The sequence below is a fragment of the Sphaeroforma arctica genome (genome assembly GCF_001186125.1).
Source record: "Sphaeroforma arctica JP610 unplaced genomic scaffold supercont1.1454, whole genome shotgun sequence".
NCBI lineage: Eukaryota > Ichthyosporea > Ichthyophonida > Sphaeroforma > Sphaeroforma arctica.
The window spans coordinates 1-14,901 of NW_014039104.1; the positions used below are offsets into that span (position 1 = coordinate 1).

Consider the following 14,901-nt stretch of genomic DNA (forward strand, 5'->3'; position numbering starts at 1 on the left):
TATATATGTACTTATACGTTGATATATGCGCCCATGCTTGGATCTGCTGTCATTGTATGATTTTCTCAATTTCTATATTGTTTAGCACGTGAGTACACTCTACGTTTCGGGCTTTGCCTGTTCATTCCACCACAGTATGATTTGTCAACGACAGCCATACTCGCATGCAATAGCAGGTTTAAAAATTCATTTTTTCCTTCGTCACTACTGCAGTCTTGGCGGCATTCTGGTGTGCATGAAAGTCCCCTCAGCATCGAGTGTGGGCTCTATGCAGTCGTTTGCAGCAGGTATCATGCTGACCTTGTCATTTCATGAACTGCTGCTACCTTCGGCGGAGGTGATCGGTATGTACCGGTTGCGAGGATAACAGTGGACATATAAGCTTCCGCGTATGTTTCATACCATAGTTCTGAAACTTGATCAATATCTGGTTGCGCTTGGTACGCTCGCCCTAACTTCGAGGTCCTTTAGTCTTTGTATGCTTTCCTTGTGCTCAAGTTTTACCTAATCTTACCGTCACGAAGATCACATGAAGATCGGGAAGCACATATTGTGCATATCGAGTCGAGTTGTATTCCAACGTATTACATGTATACCGAAATTGTGTACCCCAATTTCTGACTCGATTCGCTCATCTTGTCCTCGTACGGTTATGTCCCGATATAGCTAGATGGGGTATGTTGCGAATAAAGTACTTGCTTGCGGCTATACCCCCGTGACTATCAGCACAAGGCTGGTTGGCTTGAGCACTTCCATCTCCAATCGATTCGGTGCTCTCATTGCAATAGTTTAAGACACTTTGTAATTAATTTACTAGATGCGTTGATAATCGACTCAAGCCCCACGCTTTACACAATTCTTCCTCCGAAATATCGGGCCTAGTGAATCACCCATCGTAGTGCTGACTGTTGGCAATGTTGTTGAACCAGGTTTCCCGATAGCCTGTGTGTGCACAGTCATGGGTATGCTTCTAATGCATACTATATCTCGGTGTTTACCCGCGGACGACGGAGATGGAGTGCAGAATGTGCTGTTTCATGATGGCCGGGACGAGGACAGGAAGTTCTTTCGTGTCGGCATGGTATCGTTCATTGCCATGAGTCTCCATAATGCTCCTGGTACGTGTTTGTGATTCAGCTCCTGTTTGACTTCTACGTTGAGTTCTACTAGTGTTTGTAAACAGTCCTGTGTCTGGATTATGCTTCGGACATGGACAGGAAAGCTGCAGCACGTCTGGGTCAAACATGATGTATGTATTGCTCTTGTATGTGTGACGTGAAAGACTGTAGATTGCGTATGTATGGCTTTACCAAGTACGAGACTAGTGATGTGTGTGCTATATGGACATATCGAAGAGTGCGCATTCACAGGGGCATTTGTGTGCATGGTAGCCTCATTTCGTGGCAAGTAATTATGGAAAGGATCGAATTTCACGAGGTTGCATTTGTACTAGAATTAATAGACAGACTTGATGCAAACAATGACGGTGGCCACTGCGACGCATACGTTTGCGCAATAAGTGCGGATTCTTATAGCTGATCTAGGTACTTTACATTTTCTGGCAAGCTCAAGTATGCTTGTCCATGGTGTTCTCGGTATGTATGGCTGTGTATCATCAGTTTGTGATTATATACGCCCTGTGGGGTGTCAAATCTTTTGACTGACCTTGTGAAAGTCTACCTCACGCACACATGTGTCCATGCACGAGATTGACAATATCGGTGTCCCTTCCTTTGCGAATTTAGAAGGGCTTGCCGTGTTCTTATCTACTATGCAAAACCCGCAATTCGGTGCGATATTCGCGCTAGCCATCGCCCTTCACAACATTCCGGAGGGTATTGCGGTATGTGTAAAGCTCAATTAAATATTTTGACCTGGTGCTTTGCAATAGCCAGTTTAAGGTGACGGTTTGACCCACCTACCATGCGTTCAGGAACCAAGGCCTTCACAGGTGTTCGTAGATGTCCTAGTCGGCCTACCTTGCAACCTCGAAACTACCTAGGGCAGTTCTAATACCTGGAAATCTTTACCTACATGGTTCTCGCTGTGTATCGATTTGCAGTAGGTTGCGGCTCCGCTCTACAAAAGCACACGCAGTGTCCGTTATACACTAATGGTGACATGCATAGCCGGAATGTTTGAGCCGCTGGGAGCGCTCACGGCCGGCTTTTTCCTTGAACCCTATATCACCACTACGAGACTGCATGCCCTACTCGCCTCAGGTATGTTGTTAGTTTGTGCTTCCGTGTGTTGTTTGTTCGTGCTTCCATACGTTGCTGGGTTATACTTTCTTTGTAATGAAGTATGTAGAAAGTCAGGTATACACCATTTGCTATGCACATCGTTATGTGTGGCTCTGGTATCTGAAAGTCCTGTACTTCCGTGTGTTGTTTATTCGTACTTCCATACGTTGCTGGGTTATGCTTTCTTTGTAATGAAGTATGTAGAAAGTCAGGTATAAATCATTTGCTATGTACATTATTATGTGAGGCTCTGGTATCTGAAAGTCCTGTGCTTCCGAGTGTTGTTTATTCGTACTTCCATACGTTGCTGAGTTATGCTTTCTTTGTAATGAAGTATGTAGAAAGTCAGGTATAAATCATTTGCTATGCTCATTATTATGCGTGGCTCTGGTATATGAAAGTCTTGTGCTTCCGTGTGTTGTTTGTTCATACTTCTATATGTTGCTGAGTTATGCTTTCTTTGTAATGAAGTATGTAGAAAGTCAGGTATAAATCATTTGCTATGCATATTATTATGCGTGGCTCTGGTATCCGAAAGTCTTCTTGTCTTGATTAATCAATTTACATTGTCTTCTTTCATCAAATGCAGTTGCTGGCGTTATGATACATATGTCCGTTAATGAACTGATTCCGACATCCCTGGAGCATGCTGGGAAACAACAAACTGTATTAAGCGTCAGTATGGGATTCGCCGCGTGTGTACTGCTTACCTTGACACTCCCAGAGGTTTAAACGTCCGTATGCTTCGATACACGCTTTACAGAGCGGTCGCTTGTTATCACATGCTCGAACACAGGAACAATTACTGTGATTCGAGCATCTGGTTTCTCATGGCTTAGTCTGGTCGGCCTTGCTGTCAAGCTGTGTGCAGGGATAGAGGAGGGAATGCACAGGATTCTATTTAATCATAGCCTTGTTTCATTTAGAAGACTCTGATTTAATCGGCCTTGTCGGACAACCATAAGTATTAAGATTTTACGCATCTGTCATTTGGTCTGTGACCTTGACGCGGGATGACATCTAAATTTAGCTATCGATAATCATCGATTTCTAAATCTAAATAAAAATAAATATTGTAAATAAATGGACTAGCCAGTGTAGGGCTGTAGGCAACAAATACCGAGTCCATCCATGTGATGTGGCATCAGATAAAGTGAAAGATTTTAGTATATATATATATATACATAGATCCTCGGCTACAACGTAAATATTAGCGCTTATTGCAATAACGGTGGAGTTGTACTCGACATTGTCATCATGGATAAGTATCAGAGCCCCTTGACCAGCCGCTATGCGAGCAAAGAGATGTCTCATTGCTTCTCAAACGACAAGAAGTTCTCCACATGGCGTGTTCTGTGGACTTTCCTCGCAAAGGTACAGTCCAATTCAATTTCGTCTGCATTCAGAAGTGGCGAGTTATATTATAATGACGTGACTTTACTTGTCTATATAAATATATCGTATGCGCATGCACACATCTGGTTAACGAACTGAGTTCTGGCACATTGATCTATAATTTTCTGTGATTGGTTATTGATTAAGCAAGTATCTACGTCGATGTTCCGAGTGTCTACTGATATTTTAGTCTGGAGATTCATCATATACTACCCACGTGTATGTGTGGATGTGTATCTCTGTGTGTGGTAGATGCACTATCGAGTTTGTATAGTTTAATTAGCCATTTCTTTCATATTCTAGCAATATGGCATAACACCAGCGGTTGCCATCAAAATTGTGTGACGGGATTGTGGTAGTAGTTAGCTTACCCGATTGTTCTTATTGCTGAGTATGTATCGAGTCTCATTTCAATACAAATTCATCCTAAACATGTTATCTCTACATACAATTGTCACCCCAGGCAGAGCAACAACTCGGGCTTGAAATTACCGACGAGCAGATTGCACAGATGGAAGCCAATCTTCTCCCCATCGACTACGAGCGTGCCGCAATTGAGGAGAAGGAACGCAGACACGATGTGATGGCACACGTCCACACCTTTGGAATTGCCGCCCCACTTGCCGCACCTATCATTCACTTGGGCGCTACGTCGTGCTATGTTGGTGACAACGCGGATTTGATGATCATCCGCGATGCGATCGATATCATTATTCCTAAGTTGGCCCGGGTTATCGACCGACTGAGCAAGTTCGCGGTGGAGTACAAGGATTTGCCAACCCTTGGGTTCACCCACTTTCAGGTACTATTTGTGGCTTAAGTGATGTCGAGAACGACGTGCGGTATGCGTCGGAGTTTTGAATTAGTATACCAAAACGTGCAATCGCACTTACGTTTGTTATAGTACGTGTGAGCTGCGTGATGTGAGTATCCTGGCATATGTTCAGATGTAAACCAAGCAGTTTTGGGGCTATCCTGGATTTCCGACGAGGCCATAACCATACACTCGCCACGCGTCAACGAACAACGTACAGTTTGGCGTACAAGTACTCAGCAATCAATTCCTTCTTACAATCCCGCGCAGGCCGCTCAATTGACCACGGTAGGCAAGCGCGCATGCCTGTGGATTCAAGACTTCATGCTCGACTTGGAACACCTCGAGCATCTGCGCACACAGATCCGATTCCGCGGTGTCAAGGGCACGACCGGAACACAGGCCAGTTTCCTGCAGCTGTTCAACAACGACGATGACAAGGTTGAAGAATTAGATAAGCTGGTTACCAAGATGGCCGGCTTTGACCGCAGATACCTTGTTACCGGACAGACATACACGCGTAAGCTCGACTATGACGTGCTCGCGTGCTTAGCTGGGCTTGGGTCTACCGCGCATAAGGCTGCCACTGATCTGCGCCTGCTTGCGTCGCTGAAGGAGATCGAGGAGCCGTTCGAGAAGAACCAGATTGGTAGCAGTGCCATGGCGTACAAGCGTAACCCCATGCGCTGTGAACGCATCTGCTCGTTGTCTAGACATCTGATGGCGCTGGTATGGTTTTTATCTGGGGTTGCTTGTTGTTGCACCGGGTTTATTGTGTACGACTGCGTCCATCGTGGTCTGGGTGGCTTGAGATTCGTTTCTGTTGTGCCGCAGTATGCGATCTGTTAGTCATGCGCGCTTTTGTGATCGTATTGATGATATACTTAAAACCGCTTTTCGTACATACTGTAAGCATGTCTCTCTATATATTTGGACTGAATCTATTACTCGCATCTGCTTGAATCGTATACCCTAATACACTGCCACTGCACACAATAGCATTTATTTCTTATGAACCCCTATACGCTCACTATTGCAGGCAGCAGATGGGTCTTCCACCCACTCCGTACAATGGCTCGAGCGAACGCTCGACGACTCTGCGATCAGACGTGTGTCACTGCCCGAGGGATTCCTAACAGCAGATATCGTCTTAAATACATTCCAGAACGTCACGGAAGGTCTAGTAGTGTACCCCAAGGTATGTGGTTGGTACCGAACTGCTCTATATTAGTCCTTGACAAGGTGGCAAGATGGGCTCCTTTGGAACGTTTGATTGTTGTCCAAGTTCTATAATTTTCGGTTTCACGCAATTTTTGCACAGTCTGTGTTGCGAATCATGGCTTGTAGTAGTCCTAATTGTAAATCATGGTCAGCAGTAGTTCTAATTGCAGATCATGGTCAGAAGTAGTCCTATTTGCAAATTTTTGGTCAGTAGTAGTCCTAATTGCAAATCATGGTCAGTAGTAGTCATAATTGCAAATTTCTGGTCAATAGCCTAATTGCAAATCATGGTCAGCGGTAATCCTAATTGCAGATTTCTGGTCAATAGTAGTCCTAATTGCAAATCATAGTCAGTAGTATTCCTAATTGTAAATTTCTAGTCAGTAGTAGTCCTTATTGCAAATTTCGGTACTCTGCTAGGTCATCCAACGACGAATCAATGACGAACTTCCCTTCATGGCCACCGAGAACTTCATCATGGCTATGGTAAAGGCTGGAGGAGATCGCCAGGTATGTTTGTTTTAATTAAGACTCGCACGGGTATTGTGTGATCCGTGTAGTTGTACTAGGGTTTACCGCTGAACAGATCCCACGCACCTCCAGTGCTGCGGATGTACATGTTACATATCTATGACTGCTTTCTGTGCCAATGGCACTTGTATGAGCGCCGGTAACTGACTAAACAAACGCCTCAAATTTTATTACAGGAGTGCCACGAACATATCCGAGTCCTATCACACGAGGCTGGCAAAGTGGTCAAGATGGAGGGAGGCAGCAACGATCTGATTGAGCGTATCAGGAAATCAGAGTATTTTGCTCCCATTCACTCCCAGATTGACAACCTCATGGATCCGCATACCTTTGTCGGACGGGCTCCCAAACAGGTGACGAACTTCATGCAACAGGAAGTGACCCCAGCGTTAGAAAGGTACGCTAAAGAACTCGACGGATCTGCTGAGATCAACGTTTAAAACGTTGTTGTCCACGAATAACAATAAAGAGACACATACCATCGAGCACAGGGAATTAAACCCGATTCGGAACTTTTCCACTTTTCATTTGGCTTTGGATTTCAAAATTGTATTTGGGAAGAGAATGAAATGTGTGACCGTAGAGTGATTTCCTTACTGAGTTTGAGTTTAAATTCTTAGTTGAACGAGGAAAAAACAGTCTCCGATGGATGAGATGTTGTGAAACCACTGTTGGCGAGAATTGGCACATGTACTTAAGCGTAAAGGTTTGGAAACGAGGGTTGAAGATTGCGTACTCTACAATATTGTTGTTTGGTTCAGTATAAAAATATGGTGTATACAGAGGTGTGACGCAGATATTCGAATCAATTACAGCCCAATGAAGTGTTGTACGCATACGGTAAAAAATATAGAGCTCCACAGTTTCTCTCATCATATCGTCCGTTCGCCATTGTTTCTCCATCGAATAAAAGGACAAAACCTCTGGCTTTGTGCGCCATACGTCAGTTTGCAACATCTGTAAAATTTGTAGCAAGTCTTATTTGACGGCGGTCCGTGGCACTGGTAGGCCCTACTTCAAGGTATCGAATAATAAACGATACCTTTGCTATTTATTTCTGAGTTGGTTCTTGCCCGATCATCGTGCCACCGCGAGTCAGGTGTAAGTGTTAGATCATATCTAACTCTTCTACTTTTATCGTCAGTAAATGGCGCAATAGGCTCTGCAGCGACGTGATGAACTCCCTGATCAGTTTGTCTTACAAGTTTCTTGGCATAGCATGGTATCAATCTCTGGATAGGCATACGACCATATGTAACAACTATATACATGCGTACTACAGATGCAATACTCAATTATTTTATACCACAGCTAAATACAATTCTCAATTATATTATGCTCAATGCGTATTAGACATCAGCATATTCAAGTCCACTAACATTCAAGCCCACTAACTCACGAGATAAAAACTTATTCATGAGACCAACACACAACTGAAATTCACACTAGCATGTGCGCGTGAGCCAATACTCTTTTGAGTTGAAATCGTATGGCGCTTTCATTGCACCTATTTCGCACATCACATTGTTGTGACGCTATGTGTTCCTTACTGATTTGTGCCGTGGCAATCTCTACGGACACACCACACACAAGTTTCGTATAACATACATCACTTTATTCGGTTGTTATCGCAATCGAGGCAGAGCTGTTCATCCGGCCTCAACCGAATTTAGAACAATAGTGCACGTGTGTTGCCGTTTCTCGTTGCTCAATCGATCATGATAGCCCACAATGCGTTGGAAAATATCACAATGCCCGGTAAAACGTTTAGCTCCTCTATGCTACAATACGAATCAGGCTCATCTCATCCTCAATATTCATATACTCTGCTATAGGAAGGAAATATACACCTACTGCTTCGCATCCAACAGTGGAATAGTCTGCCTCACACCCACATTGTTGCTTTATATTAAAAGCGGTGCTTGATCCGACGTGAGCCCTCCACCTAATCGTTGGTACAATCTAATATTACTATCGTATGGGCGGGTCGTCATCCTCATATCCGATACCATGCCTACATGCACTATCAGACTTGCACAATATGTTTCCAAACGTATGGAGGGGATAAGCCAAACCGAAATTCGATTAAGACCAATTATAGTAGTGCAGGGTTGCTTAGATTTGCGGTCGGTGTGTGGGTGCACTGTGCACCATACCTCGAGGGCCGAAACGCATTCACGTTTCTTCGCTCGGAAGTGCGCCAAGGAAAGCTCGGACTATACATACTCAGCAAACTTGCTGTGCGCAAGAAGTTTCATCTGTACCTTTGGCTAAGAGACTTTGTGGCATCGTGGACTTTCTACGACTTGAGACGAGGTACAGTTTTACACACGTATACTCGCGCGTGTTGTGGTTGGTGTTGCCTACTGCGCGAGGCTGTGTGCAGCCATATGTACACGCAGGTCTTGTGCTCTTCTTAGTGGTCCTATTTGGGCGTCAGCGTCTCTTTGAACAGTCTTCTGGTCTTGCTGGAGGACATTAACGTACCATTCCGGCCATCCGATTATGAATAGCCTATCATAACCTGTTTCGTGTTAAAACTAACAGATTCAACCACGAGTCTAAAGCTGACAGCGTCCCACCCTTGCTTGCGACAGACATATACGTGCACACAAGTGGGTCGACTGGCGCCGATCTCTTCTGCACACCCGAAAGCAGAACCCTCAAAAATAAATCGTATCGAGACCATATTGTGCACTTCGCAGCCGCTACAGCGCACGTAGATAGTACAGGGCTGTGGGCTGTATGTACGGTACGCTACTGTAGCAGGGCCTGTACGCTACTAATAGGACCGGCGAGTCCCTCCAGAGAAGATACACAGACTGTTGGGCACATCTGCATGGATCAAATTCCTGTGCATACACTGAATCTAGGTGGATTTTACGTGGTTGTATCTAGTTTTGCGCTCTCCGCCTCAGATTTGATAGTAGCCAGCCCAGTATCGTCCATCGGCATTATCGTGATTCCAGATTCAGCAGTCATGGCAGCCGCGACACCTGTGCAACGTGACAGAGCATTCGGTAGTATTTTCACGAATTCAAATCTATTGAGCACAAATGACACCAAGTAATGATAGAGTAGAACTGACGAAAATGAAGTAGGAATGTAGTGAAACACTCCACATTTGCCGACTGACTTATGACCATGAGAAGCGTTTAGGGCTCGACACTAAATATGTGCACGTCAGCATACACAACAGACTCGCCCACACTCAACGTGCCACTAAGTACAAATCACAAGCTCTTGTGATGTCAAGCACCCTGATATGCAGCCTGCTTGCACAGAGCACCTACACTCGATGTGTATAGTAACATACACTATACAAAAACCAACATATGCCATGCACGCTCGAACAGCCTCACACAGCATCACAGGACAATGCACACCCGTACAGTGTTTGGCAGGGATAGTACCTTCTGGCAGTGCTTGAGAACCCTCGGGTACGAGTTGATTTATCTCCGGCCCAAGATTAGTGCCCGCAATCGGTGGTTGAGTTGCTCCAATCAATGGTTGCGTTACATCGACGGCGAAACCATCACTGGGTAAGTTCAGCCCAGCAGCTGCATGTGCATAAATTCGGTGCGAATGATTATAGAGAGATATAGTATACACCTATCCGATGATAATATCAGCTGAATAACAACATTCAGATGCGAACAGTGATTAACCCTAAAATTTCAGATTTATCACTTCAATGTTGACTCGCCTTGCATCGGGCAGCTCAATAACAAAAAAAAGGATCACATTTAAAACCTAATGTGATCCAACTGAAATCTTAGTGCGGTAGAGATGCACGTGGCAAGGTATAAGCATGCATGACAAAGATACCACCGTCTCACATTCAGGAAGATTAATATATTATTGAGATATTTCCATCTATAGCATTAACGTACTTATAAAAGTTTCATCTGTTGTGCGCATGTATGGCTACATTACTTCTATAGGATACATTAACACATGTGCCTATCGAATCAACGACATATATTTGATTGATACTCTGAAAACCTACTTCAGTACACTTACACAACAAAGTGTGAAGGTACTTTCATACCCAAATTCGACGAATCCTGCATGGATTGCTGCACAAGATCGGATGCCGCTTGCGCTGATTCAATACAAAGTTTCGAGCCCTGAACATTCAGCTGCAGAACAGCCAACAGTTGGCAAATCCCCCAGAAAAAGAAAAGGGCATGCGATAAATCGGTTTGCTACAATTACGACAATAGTAGTAACTCAATGTACCACTACCATTTCCCACGCTACTGGTAAAGCCCTTGGACCGCGAGGTCTTAATCAAATTCGAACAGAGGCACCTGTACCAAGATAAAGCGCATCAAGCATAGCACCTATGCTACTAATTATGGTATCTGTAAGTAAGTTGTGTACAGACAAATTAGATTCGTCACGAGCACTAACGCGGGAGGCCATTGTATCGCTCCTTTAAATAAATGATAACAATTCGTAGTCCGTGGCATACTACTATTCCACAGCTCACGGCACTCTAGGCCACACATGCACATCAATCTAACCATATGCTTGACTAGTACATGACATTTGGTTCATACTCTGCTGATATACCTCACACGCCTGCTTCAGTAGATCATGTACTACATCCGTTTCCCAGGCGACATGTTCCAGGTCTTTTGCGACCCCGTATGAGCTCAGATTGTAGTCCGTAGTTCCCGATAGCTTGTACACCTGCTTGTTCAATTCTTTGCCTATGTTCTGTAGACAACGATGAAATCAAATGAGTAGGTGCTATCAGCTCTGTGCCTGCCTTAATTTATCTCCGATCCTATACGATGACCTACTCGCCTATTCGTAAACGTACTAACATGGGTGCGTAACTTCTAGCTTATGTACTGATAGGCATATGCATGCCTTGGTGCATGTACATTAATACAGTCATTAATGAGATTTGACTTCAGTCGTCTGTGTGAACGCACGCAATTGCACTACCTTCAAGAGTAAACCCTATGAATATATACATTATTTCAATCGACCTGAACGTTATTAGCCTGAGCGTGCTCTTACCCCCGCACTGTAAAGGTGTAGGTCAGCATGGTGTGCGGGTGTGCGGCGGACATACGCGTTGAAATGACAAGAAGTGGAGTGCCTTGTCTCACCTAACGGACCTAACCGAGTGCCATATTTATTCGAGGCATACTGAACGACAGCTTCGAAAACGTGTTGTCTAAAATAGCCACAGTTGCGCCGATTCCACTAAGTAAAAGCTGGCGACGGCCAAACACAAGCGACACACTCTAGATCACCTCATCCGGCTAGATATTGCATCAATCTCATAATATACTTATTATGACCAACATGAAATGCGGCTTGAAGTCGTGCCACATACCAACCCCGGGTTCTAAATATTATAGTCTCACAAATGTATTGCTCAGGGGTTGACCACAGTACATATACCAAGCATTCAGATCAAAATACCACAGGTACACGATCACTCCACGTTCATTTGAGTCACAAATACACTGTTCACACTATTACTCAGCAAAGAGTTAGACATAAAGCGAATCGAAACCACGTACATCATGTCTGAACGACACCTTCACGGCTTACGGCGCTTAATAAAGAACCAAGTATCCTTGCCGAAGAACACGCAAACTGATAGCTGGAAACATAGAGATTACACATACCGTTACGGCTTTAATATACACCTTGGCCAATCGATTAATGTCCAATGCCACGGGCTCGGGACTCGACAATCCGGCGAAAACCTCACCCGCTGTCTCAAGCAAGCCAACTACTTCCTAATTTCAAGGATTCATTATGCCAAATAAGTATATGGAATAGATTGTATTACATATATATATATATATATATATATATATATATATATGTATATATACATATACATATACATATACCTATGCCTATACATATATATATATATATACACACACACTCTCATAAATATAAATATATATATATATATATATAATATACATATATGTGTGTGTATGCGCATACATGTATTGTATGTATATGAAATTCACATGTACCCGATCACATCCAGAATACACAAGACATAGAACTGTAGATATGACGTGTATTTGTGTCTTAACTTATATCAGTGCCTTCATGACCAAGTTGGAAATCTAAAAACCTACGAAGGCCGCTCGCCTGTACTTGTATATCACAACGAAATATCCTTGCTACAAAGAAGAATATACAATTATCACTGACACAGCCTCAATGCAAGACAGCATACCTGTTCCAGACTCTGCAAGTCTTGGAGTCCACTGGAAGTGGAAATCTTCTGTGCCGCATATCCGTTTTGCATTGTATTGTAGAATCCTTTAGAATTACGGTATTAAAAGGGTCTCGAATTGGCACACCTTGTCAGCTACACTACAGGTTCACAATGCGGGTATCTTCTTATGTGTAGAGAGTTCAACGAACCGTGAGATCAATGAAATGATTCCTGTGCACTAAAAAGAAAGGCTATCATCCCTGTTTTGTCTCTGCGCATCGCCCCTATTTATTTATAAATATATACACTTTTTGTGACTTTATAGAGTTTATTCGCAAGTCCAGCAGGGTTTGAACGTACATACTTTTCTTGGGTGTAGGGTTCGCCTAAAAACATTTCGCAATGTTGACATGGGACTCTCTCTGGGAGGCTATGATTTCGCCATATTTATTTGTTCCATTTTGAAACGGGGGCTATGTATGATATCGCGGTTACGCGATACGGACACCAGAGCAGTGTGGTACGGATACAAATACTGTTGTGCCGCTTTATTAAAAGTATATCTGATATAAGGATCATTTGTAGCATTGTCAACTTCTCACAGGCAAGTCAATTACACAGAGGCAGCATTTACAACCCGACACTAGTATTCGGTATTATCAACATTTCATACAATCGATTATATTATTTTAATTCAATAAATGGTCCAGATTAATTCGTGGGATTTGCCAATAGATGAATCGCAAGTGAAACCATGTATGTTCGAATTTTCTTTGTTAGATGTTTGTTATCCATCTTGTACGGAACAACGCATCAGGCCGTAAGCTCGGAGGCGACCTCATACCGTATATTCTTTTATGGTCGTACTTTGTACTTATTATGAGTACCCAATTTGATTACTTCATGAAAAAGTCGAGATACATACAGTTGAAATAATTTTAATAAATATCACGAAGATACAGTTGAAATAATTATGTTATTTAGATATCAAGAACGCGACGAATCTCCAGCTCCAGCCTCCAGTCTCCATATTTTTGTTTTTTAACATAAATAGATAACCTGCTACTATAAATTTAGACTTTGGAAAGCTGTACGAAATACATAGTACACAAAGGAACAGTCAACAGTGTCAGCGGTACGTTAAATAGCAAAAATGTGAGAAGGACTTTTGTACGTTTTTAAAAACTGCTCACTAGAATACTCCCAGTTGTAAAATACCGATGGTATACATATGTACCGTATATATATTGTGTATTTTCAAAACTTCAGAATTCGGAAGGCTACCTATGTAAAATTTGTATTTACATATTGTTATTTAAACACTTCATATTTTTTTTTAAATTTAAAAAACTTAAACGCAAAAACGATTAAAAAAATAACCGTTTCATCATTAAACTTTCATGTACAAACGATAAATTAACGGTTTGTTATTTAAAAACTTTAACACAAAATCGATTGAATTTAAAAAAACGGTTTAACGAGAGTAACTGAATAGTTTCATAAATACATTGTGCGACTGTGCGTTTAACATTTTTTTGGTTTGTTTTTTAAAAAAAATCAAAAAACAACAACAGGATTTTGAACCGTTTTAGCGAGAAACCAATTTGGTTTTCTTAAAAAAAAAGGAATACACACATTAAAATATTTGCATCCATTGACTAAATTCGTTTCGCGCGAAAACAATACGATCGAATCAATGCTCGTTTGGATACCCTTAAAATAACATAAAACAAATGCGAAACATACATATATATTCATGTATAGTTACATATCTTCATACAGTGTTAAGGTTTGCAGTCAGATCTGCTAATCGGATCCTTGCACTTCATATAATTAATTTTGGCATCTCAAAGGGTAGCATTGTACTTCTCAGGCAGATGGGTCGGGTTATATTGATCACATTCAGCCTTTTGGGCACTTTACCGTAGCGAAGTCAGTCTTAAAAGGTAAATAAGTTTTATACCAAATGAGAGAGAAGCAACGAATTGCAGCGAAGTAAACGTGAAATCGTATAGAAGAAATCATAAATTCTCTAGCCGGTCGTAATGAACGATAAGATTGGAAACGTGGATAAGGTAGGTCCTATTAATCTTAGGCATGACGTGGTAATATTAAGCATAGCTTAAGTATTTGCGTTCATGCAACAAGTGTCCGTGGGTAAAATATCACGACCTTGCATCTATTAAATTAATATAACATCAGTGTAGTATCATACCAGTCAGATTCCCTCCTTTTTTAATGTAGTTAGTCACCATCAGAACCTTGCTTTAGTTTAGCTGTTTATTCTTTTTCAAATATTCCCCAATGGATTCCGGCAGAGCATTTTGAGCTCGAATCCCGAACTCTCGAGCTTTGGAAACGAAACGCGAATGAAAAGCCACCTCTCAGTCGAGCACATCTTCCCATTGTATGTACAAATTTTTATAAACTGATGTTGCGAAAACATAGGATGTGAATTTCAGAATGTCAAATATGCACATAAATCC

The 14,901-nt window shown here is 42.4% G+C and overlaps 3 protein-coding genes across 3 annotated transcripts; 2 read left to right on the forward strand and 1 right to left on the reverse strand.

Annotated features, from left to right (window-relative positions):
- The first annotated feature begins 212 nt into the window (after positions 1–212).
- On the forward strand, positions 213–3,255 carry SARC_10945 (hypothetical protein). The gene is made up of 5 exons (XM_014294986.1): positions 213–344; positions 930–1,118; positions 1,746–1,843; positions 2,066–2,222; positions 2,833–3,255. The coding sequence occupies exons 1-5, from the start codon at positions 236–238 to the stop codon at positions 2,973–2,975; spliced, it is 696 nt and encodes a 231-aa protein (XP_014150461.1). The 5' UTR covers positions 213–235; the 3' UTR covers positions 2,976–3,255.
- Positions 3,256–3,373: 118 nt separating this feature from the next.
- SARC_10946 (adenylosuccinate lyase) lies at positions 3,374–6,715 on the forward strand. Its single transcript, XM_014294987.1, has 6 exons — positions 3,374–3,617; positions 4,102–4,440; positions 4,723–5,181; positions 5,492–5,650; positions 6,094–6,183; positions 6,381–6,715. The coding sequence occupies exons 1-6, from the start codon at positions 3,501–3,503 to the stop codon at positions 6,642–6,644; spliced, it is 1,428 nt and encodes a 475-aa protein (XP_014150462.1). The 5' UTR covers positions 3,374–3,500; the 3' UTR covers positions 6,645–6,715.
- Positions 6,716–7,801: 1,086 nt separating this feature from the next.
- Positions 7,802–12,691, reverse strand: SARC_10947 (hypothetical protein). The gene is made up of 6 exons (XM_014294988.1): positions 12,434–12,691; positions 11,859–11,972; positions 10,783–10,929; positions 10,256–10,346; positions 9,618–9,764; positions 7,802–9,200 (listed from the first exon to the last, which is right to left on the reverse strand). Exons 1-6 carry the CDS (start codon positions 12,503–12,505, stop codon positions 9,085–9,087), a joined length of 687 nt encoding a protein of 228 aa, XP_014150463.1. The 5' UTR covers positions 12,506–12,691; the 3' UTR covers positions 7,802–9,084.
- Positions 12,692–14,901: the final 2,210 nt, after the last annotated feature.